At 46.8% G+C, this 21401-nt stretch overlaps 1 protein-coding gene across 3 annotated transcripts in view; it reads right to left on the bottom strand.

The window, feature by feature from the left end:
* Positions 1-21401, bottom strand: part of TTF2 (transcription termination factor 2) — a 1006608-nt gene that overhangs the window by 869769 nt on the left and 115438 nt on the right. For all 3 annotated transcript variants that reach the window (XM_069635774.1, XM_069635772.1, XM_069635773.1), the window contains exon 5: positions 5153-5219. In XM_069635774.1, coding sequence (XP_069491875.1) covers positions 5153-5219 — 67 coding nt within the window. The remainder of the gene's footprint in view (positions 1-5152; positions 5220-21401) is intronic.

Consider the following 21401-nt stretch of genomic DNA (forward strand, 5'->3'; position numbering starts at 1 on the left):
AGCAAGCTCTAGAACCAGAATTTCAAAACAGATTTTTCACAGGCCGGAGCGCTCGTATCAGGCAGCCATCACTGTCGTGCGCAACAGCGCCCCCGAAACTTTGCTGGATATTGAGGGCTGGATTATTTTTTGCCTGAAAGTGTGACCCTTTTTTTTCCCTCACTCCCTCATGTATTTCGATGTGCATTGTACTTGTGTTCTTTGATTATGGAGTTTTAGACCGCTCCGTATGCATCATCTTTTCATGTGTGTCACAGCACCCTCAGTGCAGTGGCACAGGGAAGCCTTTCAAGGTTTCCCAAGGTTTAAATACCTTCTCTGGGATAAACTACTGTTTCCCAGAGAAAGTAAAGTGAAATTAACTTTACTAGTCTTTTCAAATTCCTATACCCAGCACACCATCTTACTATAGAGTGCTGGAGGGGTTACCTAGTATCCCCCGTGTCTAGATACTCATGTAGCAGTCAAATGCAAGCCTTTCCTATCGAAAAAGCTGGTGGCAGTGGTTTTACAACGTACTACCACGATTTTTCCCGATTGCGAACACCGGTAGCGTTAAATCGCAGGCGCCATGTTTTTTCAAGATGGCGTCTGAGCCCCCTTTGTTTAAACAGGTCCCGGTCTTTTTGTCATTTCTTTGTGGAAAGGTCCTTCGAGAGTTTTGCTATGCGTGCCAAACCAGGTTTGGTCCCTTTGTTCCATCACCTTTGGCGGGCTTCAGGACTGAAGACCGCCTCTGGCGCTCAAGTGTCTGGGGTGGGCAGGAAATTAGGGAGGTGCCCGAAACATCCTATGCCAAGTCTCCTAGGAGACCCAAATGCACTCTGGCGTGATTGGCTGGCCGACTGTCCAGCAAGGACACCCACCCTGCTGGTTGAGTGGCAGCTAGACTGGAATGATTGGGAAGAAAATGAAAAAAAGGCGAGTCTCTTGGTTTGGAAGGCAGAGTCGGAACGAAAGAACCGAAGAAGAGCTGGAAGAAGACAGCTGCTGCAACTCCTGGACCATTGGTATGCCCGGTGAAGCCAAGGTCCGAATCGCTAAGTTCATCGCAACAGAGAAGCCCTGCAAGGACGACTTCTCCCTTTGAGTTGGTGGGACTAATCAACTCACAAGCCACCTGGATACCATTCTCAGAGCTGGTTGTATTTTCCTCAGAGTGCTGCAGGAAACCGAATAACCAGTTGGTGTGCTTGACTACAGCTACTGGAATTGAAGATTTGCTCAGTGCCAGCTTTGACCAGTCCCAGTGCAGGAGTCTCCCAGTGCAGGAGTCCCCCACTCCCCCCACCCCCAACGTCGTCCTCTTGTCCACACGACTGAAGCCCAGGAACAGCGAGATCTGCTGGAACTGCCAGGAACAGAAGTCTTCAGCTGCATGTTTTTCTTCATTGTAAGGTACTGTGAAAACCCGACCGAGAGAACTTACCCCTCAAAGCGTAAGTGTTTGGAACTTTCGCAACTTGCAGGCCTAGTCAGCTTGGGACTCAACATATGAATTTTACTACTTCTGAGACCTTTGGCAAAGTCTTTTCCGTTTAACTACCATAACTGCTTTATCCTATACAAGACTTTAGCCCATTGACTTTGGCCTAACCTATTGCATTGAATTGGCTCCTCTGGTGAACTCAACCATTTGCACTGTCTAAAAGTAACTAATATTCGTTGTATTAACCTATGCCTTTTTGCTCCTTCTTCAAAGTAGTTTAAATGCCTCAGACCCGTACCGTGTAAAGTACTGAAGTATATTGTTGTGTGATATAGATTGCCTCCTTTTAGGGAATGTGTTATAACGGACTGTTGAATAAATTAATAAGTGTTTAACCAAGAAACCTTGAGTGTAAGTTTATTTGAATACTTGCGATTGTAGACCTCTGTGCAACATCCTTATAGCTCACATTCCCTCTTGAGATAAGCCTGACTGCTCAGCTCTGCTCCCAAAAACTGTGTAGTACAGACTTATACCAAAGGTTGGTTTTGCTTACACCTGAAGTCATAGTTGTGTGTAGTGGTCCCAAAATGTACTGCATACAAACTCTGCCTACCAGGTAGTCTAGCAGGGCTTCACCGGGACAGCAGGAAGAATGCTCAACCAGCCTCTTCAGGATTAGTCCACTTGACTTCCGCCTTCTGCACAGCTACACAGGATACTCTGCTCCTCTTCAGATCTGCTGGAATGGCTGCAGGACTTCTGGCACAAGTTTGTGGATTGGCACTAGACAGTCCCAGCCCACTTCCTGGGTCGATAAACACAGGGCATGCACTAGTACCGAAAGCAGCAGCTTTTTCGGGCAGATCCAGGATCATAAACTGAAATTCCCTACCCAAGAAGGACAAACAACAAAGTGGCCAAAAAACAAGGGAAAAATCTCGTAGCATGGCCATCGTGGGACACTAGCTACTGTTAGTATTCAAACGTGAATGTGCCAACTAAAATATAGCACACATTGTAAAAGTTTAACTGCGGTCACCAGCTTGTCTTTAGGCACATTTAAAAGTAAACAAAAATCTCTTCAGTAAAAGTCTAGGGTGATACATACCTATCCATATTGCACCGCATTGGAAGATGCTGTGTACAATATGAAAAAGTAACCCAAACAGGTGACAAGTAAAAACACAAGAAGGGAAACAGTTCCCCGGTACTGACAGTCAGGAGGACTAGTCAGTTTCCCCCATAACAAATGGGGGAAAAGGCCAGGGAAATGAAGCTCTAATAAAGTGAGAACAAGGTGTAAAAAAGAAAAACGTTTGGGGGGTCCATAGAATATGGAGGGAAAAATGGCTTAAAAGAGAACTTTCCCAACATGCTACTTCCTCTGGTGTCTGGCTCCATCTTCTGACCTCTGGAATGCTTCTTTGGGGTCTTTCTGGACATCTTTCGGGTTGACCATCGTAGCATCCGCACCTTTGAGGACAAACGGACTTACCTTCACTAACCAATGCAGCTTACCTAGAACTCCAGTCCTGAAATGGCATCTGGCCAGAAAGAAACAATTCCTAGGACTCAATGCGGGATCTACACCATTGCTCCACGACATGGGTCCTCAGACCACAATAATGTTGTTAAGCCTGTACAGTGCAGTCCAACTTCAAGGACGCAGACCCACAAACCGCAACAGTTTTCTTCAGTAGGCTGGTGTTCCACTCTGCAGCCAGCAGATCCTATGATACTGGTGATCTTATCGGATCCTGATACCTTCTGGAGGAGCCCTGAAGACTCCGCAGCAGTTTTTCCGCTCCTTGTACCTTACTTACCTTCATTATTACTAAAACACATGAACAGGTTCCTATACACACACACATCTCTCAACTTCAAAACTCCCTTAAGATATACCCTTCTACTTGCTTGATTCCCCTAGGAGTCATGCAGTTTTTAAAAAGTACTCACTGCATAATCCATACCCCTGATTGTATTTGTCCATTCGTATGATAAATATCTGAAGCTTGAAAAGTAGACAAAGCTGTGCCAACTTGCATCATCTTTTCCTTATGGTTTTAAACATGTGGGGGGGGGGATCTTTCTGGCTCCTCACCTCCCCTTTATCAATACTTTACTGCAGATATTTGACACAAAGATAAATAGTGTAGTAAACGTACAGTGCAGAGCTAATTGTGTAGTGGTCTGACTAGCTGTGCCTTCGATCAGTCCTCTCCAAGACTCGCATTGTGAGCATTTAGACTAACTTGGTAATAACTTGGAGGGTAGGTGAGGGTCAACCTATTTGCCTTGGGAACAAGATTTAGCTTGCTCAACCCCAGGTGTGGCGCTTAGAAGGTGGAGAAGTCTGGCATTAATCACAATATAAAAAAAATAACCACCATGTGCACATGCATGGTTGGTCTTCTTGAAATCCTTCACCCGATCACTTCAGGAAAACCTCAAGCAAATTCCAAGTGTGCTTTGGCGATCGATTCCAAAACATTATTTGTGAACTCCGACTGCATGTTCCCAGTTACAGCCCACCTATTTCTGTTCCTTAACAGACTAAATAGGATTTAGAAAAATCCATTCCATTTCTGCCAGCAAGTCTACACCATTCACTCTTATCCAGAGAGGGTTGATAGGCCAGAAGTGTGAAAAGCCAAGTTGCAGTTTGCTTGGTCTCTGTACACTCTTTTACTCTCATCAGGGGCCTCTACTGCATGACAACACTTCAATTTTGCGCTCTTCTCCAAGACTCGCTGTGCTTGGTTCCCTTTCCTCTGACCTTTGCAAGGAGACTATCCAGGGCCATCTGCAGGCAGTCTCCAGTTTCCCTTCCCAGAATGCTGTGGAATTAGCTTGCCTTTTCTTTCCAGGCCAGAGTGCCTCCAGTGGGGGTCAGCTCATCTCGGGGATCTGGTCACATCATACCATTTCCCACAGCACTGCCTTCACCAGATCGTGTCCTCACTGCTCAATGCTGTGGTGACTGGAATTCAACTTTATTCCAAACTGCCTGTCCAGCTAGGCATACAGCAGTCCATTTCCTCTGCTGCTCACAGCTTGATTGGGAATTACTCCTGGTTCCCCAGCACATTTGATTTGGTTCCCTGGCTGTTCTGACATGGGCTGCATTCATGATGGCCTACAAACACATACCATGTGTGTTGCTGGTGCACTATAAAGGAGCTCTTGCAAGGAAATTAGAGCAGAAGTGCTTTGCTCAATTATAACGGCTACAAAAGGCACTGAACCGATGCATGCTGGATTGCTCTCCATGAGCGACTGAGGAGATTGGAAGGCAAGCCAGAGGAGCATTTACGAAGTGCAATCTTGATACCACTAGGGAACAGCACAGACATCGGAGCTGGGGCATGTAATAGTGTATGTGAAAGATTGGACTATAGATGGCATTCAAATTATGTTTGGGATCAACATAAGCACATTTTACTAACAATTCCCACACATGCAGACAAAAATTCATAAGACGGGAACTTACAGTAAAGGTCAAACTAAAAGCCACACCTTTGAATTGTTTTTTTTTAATTTTTTTTTTTTTATTTAAACATGGTGCATGGTTAAGCTGTGTAGGACACAATAGATCCAAGCTTCAGATTATCTATAGATGGACTAAGACAATATAAAGCACAAACTTCAAAATTAATAAAATACGTTCAACATGGTGAAAAAGACTAAAGAGAAAGGTCAGTGCACAGTAAACTTCCTTACCTGCCAGGGAATGCGCCCACACCATCGTACACCATCAGCTTTACTCTTCAGACATCGGAAGTACAACCTACAACAGAAGGGGGTAGCTGTCAATCATACCGATCAGATCAAGGAATTCAAATTCTGAAAATTGGATGATCAAGGTATTTATCTTCAATACTTGTTTGGGGTCTGTTAGGGAGAATTCTCGGAAACTTTGCTGGATTTTGAGGACTTGATTTTTTTAACCTGGAGAGAGCAAGACCCTTTTTCCCCCCACTCTCTCGTGTATTGTAATGTGATTTTGAACACGGTTTCTTTTGGTTGTGGAGTCTGACAAACACCATAGGCATCATCTTTTACATGGTTTCACACAGCACCTTCAGTGCAGTAGCACTGAAGGTGCTTTCAGATTTCCCAAAGGTTTAAATACCTTCTCTAGGATAAACTACTGTTAGTGAAGTGAAATTGACTTTACTTACATTTGTAACTTTCTAGACCCAGTACACACGATCTTACAATAGGGTGCTGGAGGGGTTACTTAGTATCCCCTTTGTCTAGCTTCTCATTTAACAATTTTATGTTCCACTTTCCTCGAATGGCTGGTGGCAGTGGTTTAACTACCGTGGGATGCATTTACTGCAGCCTGCGTTCGCAGCTGCAGTAAAGCATCCAAGATTGCCATTTTTGTCAAAACGGCCACACTCTTTTCACCATTTCTTCTTGGAAAGGTCCTGCTTGAGGTTTACTCTGCGCGCAAAACCCGGTTGGGACCCTCCGTCCGCTATGCCAGGATTCAAGAGTGACGTCAACCTCTGGCTCCAGGCTGTCTGGTGGGGGCAGGAAGTGAGGGAGGTGCCCGAAACTCTGCTTAGTCTCCTAGGAGACCCAAATGCACTCCGATTGGCCGATTGAATGTCCGGCAAGGACAGCCACCCTGCTGGGTGACTGACAGCTAGGCTGGAATGAATGGGAGAGAACTGAATAAACGGCGAGGCTTTTGGCTTGGAAGGCAGAGTCGTTGGAAGGCAGAGTCGACCACTGGACGAAGGAACCGAAGAACCACTTGAAGAGGACGCTTGCTGCAACTCCTGGACCATCGGTTTGCCCAGTGAAGCCCTGCTGCTGTGCTGAAACTCCAAATTTGCATCTACAGAGAAGCTCCTACAAGGACGACTTCTTCCCCTTGAGTTGGTGGGACCAATCAACTCCAAAGTAAGCCACCTGGATATTCTCTGAGCTGGTTGCATTTCCACAGAGTTGCTGCTGGAAACCAAAATGCCAGGGAGAGGAAAATCAGATTGTGTGTGTTGCCTTTAAGTTGGCCAAGAGCTCCAGGAAGATCCTTCAGACTCCCAGGAAACAGGTCTGACCGAGCTTGAGCCCCCTCAAGAGTGTGGGACCCCAGAGGCAAGGAATGTCCATCTCGACAGCCAGGAACCGCAGTGTTGCCATTTGGGGTACTCACGAGGAGCCGAAACACTGATGTGCTACTTGTTTGAAGATTGCGAGTGGTGACCTTCCCATTGCAGGAGTCCACAGAAGTCCTCCCTCTTGTCCCCATGACTTAGGTCCAGGAACCGTGAGATCTGCAGAGCTGCACAGGAACTCTGCTGCACTTTTTCTTCAGTCCAAAAGGTACTCAATTGTAGAGTTAAGGACAAGCCACTGTACAAAAAACTAATCGAGCTAAGCCAGGGAATGAAGTATATTTAAATACAAAAATAAGAGAACCTTGCTCCCAAAAGTCAGTTCAGAGTCACCAAATGGTCAACTCAATGAGAGCATTCCCATTGAACTAGAAGGAAAACGGCAAAAATAAAATAATCTGTTCCAACAGATGCCAAGCAACTGGGATCAATTAAAGAAGGAAGAGATGGGAGCAGGCGAGTCACAAGTTCCCCATCCATCTGTGGAGAAGATGGACAACATAGGTTGGCTATCCACATGATTAAGTTGAAGGGCATGTGGGTGAAAGTGGCGATAAATAGGGAGATAAAGATCTATCCCTGTGTAGGGAAAATCAAGAAGCACAGATCAGATCAAGATCAAGTCTAAAAATTGATCTATTATTGTACGGTTTAAACTGTGGACCTAGCTTGAGAGCAGTGCAACGCTGTACGAGTGTTGGTAGCCAGTGTATGCGCTGACATCTTTGTGCAGTACTGCGAGTTGTGATACAAGTCCATTGGAGAATTGTGGGGCATTCCGAACAGATATGGCATTTGTAACGCACCTATACACAATTGCTTCAAGGCGCGATCAGTCAGTCAAGGAAGGGGGAACAGACGGAGGAAATTGACAAGCATACCTGAATGGCTGGTGGCAGTGGACATGCTCTACCAAACAGTGATTTTTACCGGCAGACTGTGTTCATAGCCCCGGTAGTGCACAGAAGCATCATTGAGCCAAAATGGTGGCTGTATTCTTTTTTCATCATTTCTTGTGGGCTTGTTCTTTCTTGGTCCTTTCTCTGCCATCCTGGGTGGGGGAGATCCTGGTTGGACTTTGGTCTTCGGCGGGAATACTTTGTGAAACCGGGCATGCTCCAGAGAGTCTAAAGGCAGGAAACGAGGGAGGAGTCCAAAAACTCTGAAATCCTTTGTCTTCTGGCATGCCTGTCTGTTCCAACTGGGAGGCTGGTTGTCCTGGAAGGACAGCCATCCCCAAAGTTTGAATGTAGCATGAGTGATAATTGGCTGGGTTCCTGGATAAATGTCTTGGATCCGGAGGCTGAAAACAAGGCGACCACTGGAGGGGTATCCGATGAGAAAGAAAAAGAGAAGACACCTCTAGCTACTTCCAGCGAACAGAGGTGTCTGCCAAGTGACTGCTGCTGTGCCAACTCTTTCATGCGACTGAGTAGAACATCTCACCCTTGGACTGGTGGACCAGTGAGTCTTAAGAAGACTCACATTCCAAGCCATCCTACAACGAGCTGTGGCCTTCCGGGCTGCAAACCGTCAGTATCCTGGGACCTCGAGGTCGAGTGCTGTGCATCGTCTTCCGAAGAACAATTCTCTGAAACTTTGGTTGACTCCTTCTAGACCTCCAGAGGCAAGATTCCAGTCCTTGAAGTACCATCAGTAGAGTGCTGGACCAAGATAGTGAGGCGAAGTTCAGAAGACAACTGTTCATCGTGGGGTCTTGAAAGGGGTGCCAAAAATCACAGCCGCAAGAAGCACTGAAGACTACTTTGCTGGGAGCCTTCCCACGAGGCTGCTGCTGCAAAATCCGATCCAGTGCCTTTTCTTTCATCTGAAGACCAAGAATCCAGAGACCAGGTCCTGTGCTGCTGTATCCTGAGGGCGGCCTCCTCAGTCATCTTCACTGCTGAGGAATGGAGAGCCTTGAGGTAGTACTTACCTAGAATCTTTCCGTCGCTCCTGTGTCAACAACAGTGTTAATTCGTGTAGTTAGGCGTTTGTGCAGGTCTAATGCTGCAAAGCCCCTGAATCCTTTTGCCCACAGGAACTGTTACTTAAGCTATAGAAACGCAAGAGTTCCTGTGGAATTCTTCTTTAGCAGTTGTGTCAAAGACACTAAATAGGGAAGGACTCCTAGAGCAGTGTAGTATGTGACTTGTATTGAGTGCACCAATGCAAGTATCGGAATGTAGCCGAGCAGCCTGGAACCTTACACTACACCAAGGTTCCAGGAATGTCAGCTGGTACACACAGGATGGGAGAGAGGCTAGAGAAGATTTATATCTTTGAGCTCCTACCTCCTTTCTATAGCTTTCCCTGTAACTAAATAAAGTAAAATCCTTTTGTACATACCTGTCTCCAGTCTGGTCGCTGCATACCTGATAAACCCAAATACTACAAGTGGCGACGAGGATGCTTTTGGAAGAGGACCAGAGATGCCAGCAATGAGATGATGCCCTTGATCAAAGAGAGAGTCCAGAGTTGCCAGAAATGAGCCCAGATGAGGTTGTGGCCCTAGTGAAGGAGTAAAATGCCAGTGATGCTTGTGATGTGGTGAAATGAAGCCTCACAGCCTGAGAGTGAAGTGAGCCCAGTTATGCATTAAGCCCAGGTAGAAGTCCTGTCAATGGTGGTGTACCCAGGCAGGCAGCCGGAAGCTTACTTGCGCTACAAAAAGGTCAGCTCTCAAGGTACTCTAAAATAGTGCTGGTGAACAGGCTGGAGTGAAAGGGGGGTTTAAAAACGGCTGTTTGCAGCGTGATGTTCATCATACAAGGAAGCACTGGGCCTCCATGAAATGAATATGGTTGGAGAAATGAGATGGGTGTTCCACTGGAGTGGAGGCAAAGTTACTGTTTAATGTGGCTGGGAAGCGATTTACAGAAGATATACAGACACATCTGTACATAGGAAAGGATGCAATAACACGGTTAATCAAACTGTGCTAGATGGCGATATCGATGATGACACCATGTACTGATGAAGTTAGAGAGATTTTAGGTATGAGTGTTTATGACTGATGGTGTCAAAAGATTGTGAGCATTTTTAGACCTGATCATTGACTGCCGTCTAATTTATGTGATGAAATAATACCATTTTGCAAGTAAAAAAGCAATTCGGAGTATATGGTCATCCTCTATCTATTGGTCCAGTTCATTGTTACAACTGTTGCATTCTCACCTTGAGGACCATAGATTAGGTACCCTTTATGTTTGAAAATATGGTTATGTCGAGACTGGACTATGCCAACTCCTTACACCTGGGAGCACTGGAGCCCAAAATGCTGCCTCCAAACTCCTTCTCGCCCTGGGACACAGACCACAGCTCCCCCGCTCTCGGCATCCTCCATTAGCTCCCTGTCGGATGAAGGGCCACCTTCAAAACCCTATGATTTACCCACTGAGCACTGCACAAGACCGGCCCACCGTACCTACACAAGAAGATAAAACCCTACCTCCCATCACGCACCCTAAAATCAAGCACTGCCTTCTTACTAGCTATTCCAACCTCCAATTCAGCCAGGCTTGGAGGATCCACCTTCTCAACCTTGTATACAACTGTGGCACTCACCCTCCCCCCCCCACACACACATTCGACATACCCAAGACTACATGGCCTTCCGCAAAGCTTTAAAATCCTGGCTCTTTCCATAAAGCTGATTAAGACCATCTAAGGTTGCCGACACCCTGAAACCTGCGGACAGATGTTCAAGGAGATACCGAGCAATGATACCACTGAAAGCGACTAATAAGTCACTCTGAACGCAGCAATCGCAAATGCGTAAATGAAATCCAGAACAGTGGGCTCCGAAGAATAAAACCTCCATCAGACACTCGCCTTTCCCATCACTCTGCTCACTCTCTAAACCAACACACAATAGAGTGCAGCTACACCCCACAATTCATTCTGGCGTAGCTGCTCACATACAAACAATACTCCATGAACATCCTGCTAGAACGCAGCTATACCCCATGCCAAATCAGCCTAGCTGCACACATAAGCGTCCTACACAGGCCTAACTCAGCCAGAATCAAGTCTCGTAGACCAGCCTCCAGACTGCACGCTACCACCATCAGGCAATTGCATCAGCTGCGCACATATTAAGTGCGCCCGAGCACCCTATGATACCCTACTATCTTGACTGACCCGACTACGGCGTTCAACCCACAAGCGCTTGGGAGGTCATACCAAGGATATATAGGGTTCTATATAAAAGCAACATAAACAAGTATAAATAACCAACTCAATACTTCTGGTATACAAACCAAAGCATAACCTTATTAAGAATAGCAATCAGTCAAGTCAAACCTAGAACGCATGCAGAATGGCATTCAGCTATTCTTGAGGAGTAAAACCACAGTTACTTTTAGATTACATTCAGTAAATGAAGAGTAGTAGACCCGGTGGATTAGAACAGTGACATTCACTTTCAGAATCACTTGGTTATACCAACACTGGTTACAACCATCTCTTGCGGTGATGGCCTGAGCTCATGGAGTGAAGGCGTGCCTTGGTGGAGCTCCTCTCCAGATCCTCCTTCTGATCCTTAAAAAAAAATATTTATACAACGTTGTACCCATCAAACACTACCCGGAGGCGAGGAAGGGTTTCTGCACACAGCGGTTGAAGAAACGGCAAAAATCAGAGGCTGCTACGCGAGGAACGAGGCTGCGGACGAAAGATCCCCGGGCCACAAGATGGCAGCCTGAGAAGCGGCCCAGACCGATGTGGGGAGGGGGGCGAGCATGAAGCGAGGGAGCCCTGGTGGCCGCTGGAGCAGACAGCTGCACTTCCCTGCGTTGCAGTCATCGATCTGCCCACTTGCCACTGTGCTGGGGTGAAGCGAAGCAGTGAGAGGCAGGAAGCATTGGAGACAGTGAGGAGCCCTGAACCCGATGCGACGGCAGAGCCCAGTGGCAGAAGCTACTAGCAAGTCTGCCCGCTTAGGGAAAATGCGGGACACAACATCAATGCGGACGAAAGGTTCACTGTGGCCCAGGGTCCTGGCGGGCCTTCAACATCATATGGAGTGACGACGGCGACAGAGGAAACGGCCCAAGGAACTTGGATGGTGCTGACGGCGGCCCTGGGACCCAGAACGGCAGAGTACATGGATTGAGGCGTCTGCGATAAGGCAGCTAGCAGCAGAGGCACAGCGCCCAGACAGCAGTACGCCTGAACGGAGACCTGAGCAAACGGGCAGCGGAACCACCTGGGCGCCCGACAGGGACAAGGAGCAGTGAACTGTGCGCTGGGGAACCTGGACTGATCCGTTGTGTGCAGGCAGCAGCGAGTGACTACAGGGTCCCGCGCCGACGAGGCCCGCAACGCTGGGCACAAGGCATCAAGCAGAGTAAGGGGCACCTCTGAACAGCGAGGCCTAGCCCCCCCACCAGAGCCATAACAAGCACAGAACAGAGAGGGGCCGTGCCACACACACTTATCACGCAGGGACATGGCGGCCTGGAGACTAACACTAAATAAAAGTCCAACACAGCACTGCCAGTGGCACACCGAGCAGCATACTACCAAAGCAGCAGGGCACCTACACCTGACCCTTTGCATGCAAACTCCACTAACAAACCCAAAAGAGCGGCTGGGGTCGGCATTCTACCACAGCCTACTCTCAACAAGGGCCCGCAATACTACAACAGGGCACAGACCCTGTTGGACGCAGGGCGACTTAACACGTATCTAAGGTTGAGACGGAGGAGAACGGCGGGCCAGTGCCTCAGACACCCCTGCACCGAGTGGAAGCCCAAAGCCCAGCACCAAGCAAAAGACTACTGCTTCAGTTGTGAGGGCTCAGGGAACACCCCACTACTAAATCAGCGGGGCACCAGCACTTAATCCAGAACCCAGGAACCCCGCCAAGAAACCCAACAGTTAAGTAGCGAGGTGCAGCAACTCATCACAGCCTGCTACCAACAAAGCTTAAAGGCAAAATGAAAGGGGACAACACTGCTCTGTGATTACGACGGAGAAACCCTGCGGGGCGACACGTAGCGCACAGCCTCGGATAGCCCCTGCACTCTGCACTGGTGCACGGTGACTCGCACCTCTTAGCACCATGCTATGCGGACCCGGGCCCGGAATCACCTGGTCCTTCCGCGTCAGACATGCCCTCATCCAATAAAAAGAGCAGCCCCACAATAACGGAGTCCTTCGCAGCGACCAAGCCAAGAGATCAGACGCCAGCCACCAAGGCCAGGGTACAAGACGCAACAAGGCATTGGAGGAAAAAGTCAAAAGACGCAGAGGGCAGATCTAGGAGGAACAATGTGCGCATCTTAGGGGTGCCTGAGGGAATGAAGGACCCAACCCCACAAACTTCATAGAAACTTTACTGCAGCAGGACGTGGTAGCGGGCCGCCTCTCGCAGGGCTTCGTGGTGGAGCAGGCTCACAGATCCTTACAGAAGAAAACGTCGCCAGGATCGCACCCACAGCCAATGCTGGCCAGGATCCTGAAATTTCAAGATAGGGAAACTATACTGCAATACTCACGAGAAGGCGGGGAGATAAGAAGGGACAGTGCCAAAATAGCCTTATACCCAGACTACACACCAGCGGTTCAAAGAGCAAGAAACTTTCATCCCGCTCAAGGCCCGACTGACAGCTAAATCTTAAATACGTGCTAATGTACCTGTCCAGGCTCAAAGTGCTATACAAGCAGTGTTCGAGACCCCAGCGGCAGCCACCATGTGGCTAGAACACAACATGGCGCTGGGCGAAGAGGCGGTGACATAGCAGGAGACAATACTCAAGAGCCCAGCGCACAAACATTAAGACACCCCGCAGAACCTTGAAATAGTTTACAGCTAGGAGCACAAGAACTTGCTGCAATGGAACAAGACTAGCACAAGGGACAGGCAGCACACCTGGGTGCCTGCCCAGTGCCAACAGGAACACCCCCCACGAAAGGAAAAGTGTCGGCATGTTGCTTACAGGACACAACCTGCACGGGAAGACTCGTATGGGCCCAGAAGGTACGAGGGCACCTGATGGTTGTTTCCACGGAGCAACAGCTGGGTGCAGTTGGTAACTTGTTTGGTTTACGACAATTGTTACTGTTTCAAGTTGTTCCAAAGTTTTCACGTCGAGAAAAGGTGGGTGAAAAAAGTCCAACACTCCAAGAGGGGTGCACAATGGGATGGGGGAACTGGGAACCCTACAATGCAGATCGGGGGCAAGCAGGGGGGGGGGCGTAACAAAGACTCCAAGGGTGCCAGAAATCGGTCATGGCAACAAATTTAAGATCATGACATGGAGGGTGCGTGGGATGGGTTCCTACCTGCGCAGAAACAGAATTAAATCCTACTTGCTTAGAAAAAAGGTGGACATAGCACTACTCCAAGAGACCCACCTAACTGTCGAAGCCACGGCCAAACTGAACGAACACTGGGGAGGCCAGGGACAAGGGGTTGCCTACTCCAAATACGCAAGAGGGGTGTACACTTGGGTTAATCCGGGGCTACCTTTCCGACTGCTGGGATCTGAAACTGACAAGGAGGGCAGATACCCGGTACTGTGGGGAACGATAGAACAGACTGAGATATGCATTGTAAACTCATACTTCCCAAACCATGGCATACCTGCACATCTGAACATGCTTCACACCAAAATACTCCCAACATCAAGCAGCCCTGTACATATGGGGTGGGGATTTCAACTGCATTTAGGACACTGTCCTAGATAGATCGGAGCCACCACGGAATAGAGCTGAGGCCGCCCGCTGGCACTGAATTCCATGCTAGAACAATTAGACCTGGTAGATGCCTGGAGAGAATGCAACCCCGGTGTCAGAGCCTACTCGCACTACTGTAAGAGGATTCAATTCAGCACTACAGCTAAGTCAACGCCTAGTCTAGAATACTGAATGAAAACCCTTATTGATATATCTTTATGTCCAGTTCATGCGTTCTGGATGACTACCCCTATATAACACCCCTCCCTTGGAATCCCCCTGACCCCACTGAGCCAAGAAGTAGTTCTGTTTTGCAAGTTAAAAGGTATATTTGAGAATTTAAACAATATAGATATATATCACACTTTATAATAAATTAATAATTGGATATCACACTTAATCTGATATGATAAAGATTACAACGGAGAATCTGGCACTAGCACACTTGTGAATAGGAACAGAAGAATAAGGTGGTAGAGAATACTTTCTATAAGTTCAGATGGATGTAATGTTGAATGAAAAATGCAATACAGAAAATACTCAATATGATTTCAACAAAACAATGTAATCACTTTTCTCTGGCAATCCCCTTCCCCCTTTATGCAATGCAGGGAAATGGAAGGAAAGCACACAGTTCTCAGAAATGCAATCAAATGTAATTCAGTTCACTCAGCAACTTAGACTACAGACGTTGAAAACACAGGCCCAAATGCTTTTAAATGTGCTGGCAATGAAGAAAAAGAATATGCTAAAATGCTTTTAATTCCCTCTAGGAGGTTCAGGGTGAGTGATATCAAGTTAATATTAGTCCAGGCTCACTTTAGCAAGGATCTAGGAGTAATTGGTAGGTTAAACGAATTTTTGGCAAATGAAAGCAAGAAAACTGCTGTTTTCACACGTTGAGAAATGTGCAAATCACGGCAAAATTCGCGAGTGCGTCTTTCGCGATTACGGCAAAACTATAGGGGGTAGGAATGCGGTTCTAAGTTCGTAGGAAAGCCACGATGCTAAGCTTTCTGAGGAAAGTTACTGCAAGTCTCTAGCACAAACGGTCACGGAGATATGAGCGATTAAATAAAGGTCGTTTTTCAGATTTGAAATTTTAAAGTTCAAAAAGACAAGTGCAGCTTGCAACTAGAAAATGACAAGTGACAGCTTTACAAATGACAGGTGACAGTTAGGAGACAGTTCTACTTAGTTAAAATAATATAATTCAATCCTATTTTAATCTAAGAGATTGGTTCTGCACAGTCTGCTAGGTACTCACAATATATTTTTTAAAATATGCCTCGCCACGGATCTGGTCAGGTTCTGGACTGGACTCCGGTCTGGTCTGGGTCTCTTCACAGTGATCTGGGTCAGCTCTGCTCTGCTGGTCTGGGTTTCTGGTTCTGGATATTGATAGATTTGAAGTCTGGATCTTTCTGCACAGCTTTCTCTAGAGATTGATGGAGGTAAAGTATGGATTTTCCAGCAGAGCGTCCCGCAGCAAATGGATTTGAAGGTCCCTATCTGTCCTGTCTGTCTGCTTTTATCTGTTTTTAAAATGGGTGTGTGTGCAGCATCACTAAGCTCTACCCCTCTCCACTTGGCATTGGCCAAGCTTTCATTTCTCCCCCGATTGGGGGAGCTAAGTTGTGTCAGAGATGTCATTTTACAGCCTGCAGAAAGTCCACTCCTCCTGTCAACTTGCACACAAATCTAGATTTGAACCAAATACATATTTGCAGAGGTACATATTGTTTTAAAATTACACGCACCCATCACAGGAGGTATACCCTGTCCAAATCTGCTCTTCCTGAGAGCTTGCATTCAGAAATGGCAATATTTTGCACTTTTTAACTGGTTTGCAATACCGGACATTACCCCAAATTTACACACATGTGCGCAAGGAGTATGGACATTAGTTGATGAAGTGTCAGATTTTTCACATGCACACATTTTGAGTAATATCCTCTTTTCCGCTAAAACCCCCCTGAACATACCACCGGGTCCTTACAGGTCTTAAAATGTGGGCAGAAAAATCACAAGAATTATGGTGTCATTTAAATAATTTTCACAAGTCCGTACTATGAGTTATCCATCTTTTTAGAGTTATGTTGTAGCCCCAAAGGGGTGTGGTTTCCCCCCCAGCACAAGGTTGAATTTCTGGTTTTTCCAGTTCTGCCAAGCCAGCTTGCTCTCACAGGCAGTGCCCCTCCCCTGTCCTTCCAGGAGGAAGCTCCATTTACGACTCCCGCCAATAAAACATTTGCCTGAGTCAGGACAGGGCTTTGTTCAGAGCTCCTGTATTCTGCGGGGGCTCCCCTTAATTCAATTATCAGAGAGATGGCATATCCTTAGTGTGGCCAGCAAAAGGCAGATAGGCCTGGGAACACAGCTGTGACTCAAGTTTCACTCCTGATGGGGGGTAGTTGCCAGGCAAAATTGGAATCTCTTTAAGCCAGTTTTTAGCTACATGTCATTTCTGTTCCCCAGTTTTCTGCATTCAAATAAAACTAAACATTTTTACATATGCAGCTAGAATGCTGATTCTAAGTTTAAAACTATGACATTTAAACAATTGAAACCTATGTGACACTCAAAAGTAGGTCACTCAGTCAATTTAAACATTTAGATTTATAGTGTCTTTCAGTCCAAATTTACTTAAACTGCTGAAATCCCCAGCTCAGCCAGTCTTGTTATAAACCTTCAAGTCACTTCAGAATATAACTTTACATTGGATCCACCTCTCAGTAAGTCTTTCTTTGGCCTGCTTTGGGTTCATTTATTCAGTTTTATACAAAAAGTAAAATCTGGTGTTGTTTTAAAACGCCGGCTTTTGGATAGTGGTGAGTACTGGTACTGCACCCCTTTTTGGGATTTAAGAAAATGAATTCCCAACAGTTATGGGTTTGCTTTTGGCAATCAGCATTGCCACTCCCAATGGTTTCAGACTACTGTGTGGGTAGTCCAATGGTGGTTTTAGGCAGTGTCCTTCTGTGCCCATAAAATCGGCAAAAATGAGTGGCAGCCTATTCTTCATGCATTTCCCTGTGCATTTTCTGGGAAGCTCTGGCCATCATGATGTTTTCCATGTCAGTACTGCACAGTTTTGAGGTAGGGCTTGGATGCGTGGATAAAAACATCCCACACTACTCCTCACCACACGGCTTATACTCAAGGAGCGATTACTTTTTTATAGGCAGAACACACCTACCACGAGTGGACTCAATTCAGTACATGGGCAGGTAAATCTCAGACAATTCCCCACTACTTATGCACTGGGCGATGTCAGGCCCACGGCCACCCATACCAATATGGCGAATGCCCACAGATGCACCATCCAACCAGGCCTTCATGGGAGAACTGTGGGAAAAACAAGGAGTACCTTGTGATAAATCAAGGCAGTGTAAAACAATGGAGCACGATATGGGAGGCTCTGAAGGTAGTAACAAGAGAGGGTGCGGTAGGAATTAGGAGGCTGCTGAAAGAGGAGCTGGAGAAGAGAGGAAGATATAAAACGGCTAGAAGATGCCACCCAGGGGACCAAGGAGGAGGAGGAGGAAGCGATCCTGAAAGAGGCCAGAACTGGTTGGCAGGAAGCATGGGGGAGATTATCCAAATTTGACTACATAACATGCACCACCAGAGCACACAGAGGGAGACAAGCCCAGCAGGCTACTAGCGTGGCTGTGCAAACGGGATCACCCAAAGCACCCAACAACAGCACTCAAAGACGAACACGGAACACTGCACAACACAGCAATCCATCAACGACACCTTCACAGCTTTCTACGCTAAGCTATATGCCCATGACACTGGTGTCACTGGCAGACATACAAGACACTGTAGATAATAGAGCTCCCTAACTCTCAAAAGGGAGGCACTAGATGAGGAAATCACTATGGAAGACATCACGGATGCAATCAGATCACTGCCCACTTGCAAGACCCGGGGCAGCAATGGGCTCCCCCCCCCCCGAATTTTACAAGGCATATGAATGAACACTAACCCCAGTACTCCACAAGGTGTTCAGGGAGGCATACGAAGTAGGAGCACTGCCGAAAAGTATGAGGGGAACCATTGATAGTACCGATACCCAAACCAAATAAACCGAGGGATGAGTGAGACTTGTACCGCACTCTAGCCATGCTAAATTATGACACCAAAATATTAACCACCATACTGGCCAAACACCTGTCTAGAGTAATGGGGAGTCTTATACATGAAGACCAAAGCGGCTTTATGCCAGGTCGAAATACGACCGCTAACCTGCGCAGGTTGCAACACATTATGGCACAAACGCAACAAGAGGTGGAACACCTTGAACTAATGTCACTTGATGCCATTCACGCATTTGACTCCATATACTGGGAATGGCTAACAGAAGTTTTACAGGCATTTGGGTTTGGGAGTGCTTTGTGAGGTGGATCCAGGTGTTGTATAGAGACCCGGTGGCAAGGGTAAAGACGGGGCGTATGATATCTAGGGCCTGGGAAATCCAGAGGGGCACCAGACAGGGATACCCGCTGTCACCCATGCTATACATCCTAGGACTAGAGCCCATGGTGATACATATCAGAAAGCATCATTTTGACGCTGGGATAAAAATAGGTGGGGGAATACCACATCATATCACTCTACGCTGACGATGTATTGTTCCATTTGCAGGACCCACAACGCCCCGACAATACTAGAGGTACTAGATAATTTTGCATGCTACTCTGGGATACGCTTTAGTAAGCAAAAATCTTATTTGTTCCCACTCACAGGCCTGAGGGAAACAGACTGGGAGACTACCGGAGGTGGGAATACAGTGGCAAGTGGACATATTCAGGTACTTGGGGGTACGGATCTGGCACACACCGGGACTTGCACACGAACACAGCACAGAGGCTGTAATGCAGGGCTTACGCAATTCAATGAAGTTCTGGGCCAAGCTACCGCTATCAATGATGGGAAGGGCATTGATAACGAAGATAATAATTCTACCGAGGTTCCTGTACTACTTCCAAAACATTTGCCACTACATCAAGCCATCTTTCTTCCACACCCTAGAAGCAATGCTCACGGACTTTCTTTGGGGAGCTACGCACCACAAACTAGCACTAGCTATTCTGACGATGCCCTGTGAGGAAGTGGGTATACAACTCACGGACTTCAAAAAGTATTATCTGGCGCCACAACTCAGCCATATAACAAGGTGGCTTCCGGACGATTCAACCGCAGAAACAAGACTCCTACGGGATTTTATTGCCCCAAAGCACCTGAAGGAAATTCTATGGTCCCCACGAAATCCCACGAGACAAGACCCCATGCTGGCGACACTAGGCAGGCTAATATGGAACAGGGTCAAAACACTTCTGCACCTGGTGCACCCATACTCGCCAGACATACCACTACTAGCCGAATCAGGAGCAGGAAGCAAGGACCTCCAGAGCATAAGAAGCTGAGAAAGGCTAGGCCTATACACCTGGGTGGGGGGGACATGTATGAGGATGGGCTATTCAGAAACTTCAAATCACTGCTCGAGAAGGACAGAATATCAAGTGGGCAATTCTTATGGTACCTAAAGCTAAAATTAACAGCAAAAAATAAATAAAAAAAATAAAACAAAAAAAGAGCTGGGGGAGTGGCCGGCAGAACCGGAGGCGAACCCTCCGTTGACAGAAATGTATAACTCGAGTGATGGATGGCAGCCAGTGTCTAGATTGTACGCTCAACTAAATGACAGACCAAACCCCCGCACAACTACACTGCAGGCTAAATGGGAGGAAGACCTGGGAGTAGACCTCACAGAAAAGGAACGGGAACGGACACCATTACACCCCAAGGAAGTGTCTAGGAACGAGAGATACAGACTGATACAGATGAATGTTCTGTGCAGAACGTACATGATCCCTATGAGGGTGGCGAACTTCAATAAACACACTAGGCCGCCATGCCCGCAGTGCGGCAACGAAGAGGCTTACCTAATGCACATGTTCTCGGGATGCATGAAGGCACAACAGTTCTGGGCAAAAATCAAACAAACCTGCGTAGAGGCTGGAGTCACCAGGTAGAAATGGTCCCCAAAGGAATGTCTCCTGGGCACATACCCCAGACAAAGCAAATCAAAGCACGTAGCGAAAACCATGGGCATGGCATGCATACTTGCAAAGAGCGATCCAAAGGCATGGAAATCTAGAGGAGGCCCACAATATGCTAGTTGGAAAGGCCTGGGGAGCGGCGTCTGCTGGAAATGCTGAGGATATCAGGGTCACATTTGAGGCATGGAAAGCCCCAATAAGAGACATGTTTCTGCCGTCTGATGATAAACCGCCCTGAACACATGGAAAAGAACGGATAAATATTTGTCAATACAAAGACACGAGTAGAGCACCGACCCGTCCACATGGTCACCCTTGCACCTATTGAAACTGGATTGGAAATACACCCCCACAGCTACAGAGCGGATAAATCAGCATACCATCGAAGTAGAAGACAATTACTGTTTATTGTTTAATGTTTGTAAGAAGTTAACTACATAAAGGCACTGCAATGATGCTTATGATTAAAATGCAAATTGTAATGTACAACTACCAAATGGCAAAAAAAAAATAAAATAAAAACCAAGCATCTCTTGCAACCCATTTTTTCTTCCATCAAGAATGGATACAGTTAACAGACCAATGTCACTTTTAAGAGCACATTTCAAAGGGAGTAACTTAACCTGTATACTACCTAGAGGCCTAAAGCTACTCACGAATAGCTATGAATACAGTAAACTATTTTAGAAGTGCCCTAGAGCAGTTTAGGAAAAGCACAACCCAGTATTAGTTTTAGAAGAGCAGCCGCTCTTCACGGTCAGTATAACCCATTGAGGCTTACACTATTTCAAAGCATAGGAATAGACAGTTGCACCAATGGTACTTTGCAGAAGTGTTTTATACAATTCTAAGGTAAGTACGAACTCTTACGACTATTTTGGAAGTGCTCTAGAGCAGTTCAGGAAAATCTTAATGTAAGGGCACATTTCTCTTACTGCTAATTTACCTCCAGTTATGTCCCCCCACCTTCAAACATTTTGCTTTTGTTGCAGCATCCTGACCAGACTTGCAAATGGAGCACAGCTTCAAGTTGCACTGCACCAGGCTTTCGCTCATAGTTATGGGGAAATTGGCACGTCCTTCAGG

Source organism: Ambystoma mexicanum, chromosome 7p (assembly GCF_040938575.1).
Source record: "Ambystoma mexicanum isolate Mex_15411 chromosome 7p, UKY_AmexF1_1, whole genome shotgun sequence".
In the NCBI taxonomy this organism is placed as follows: Eukaryota; Metazoa; Chordata; class Amphibia; order Caudata; family Ambystomatidae; genus Ambystoma; species Ambystoma mexicanum.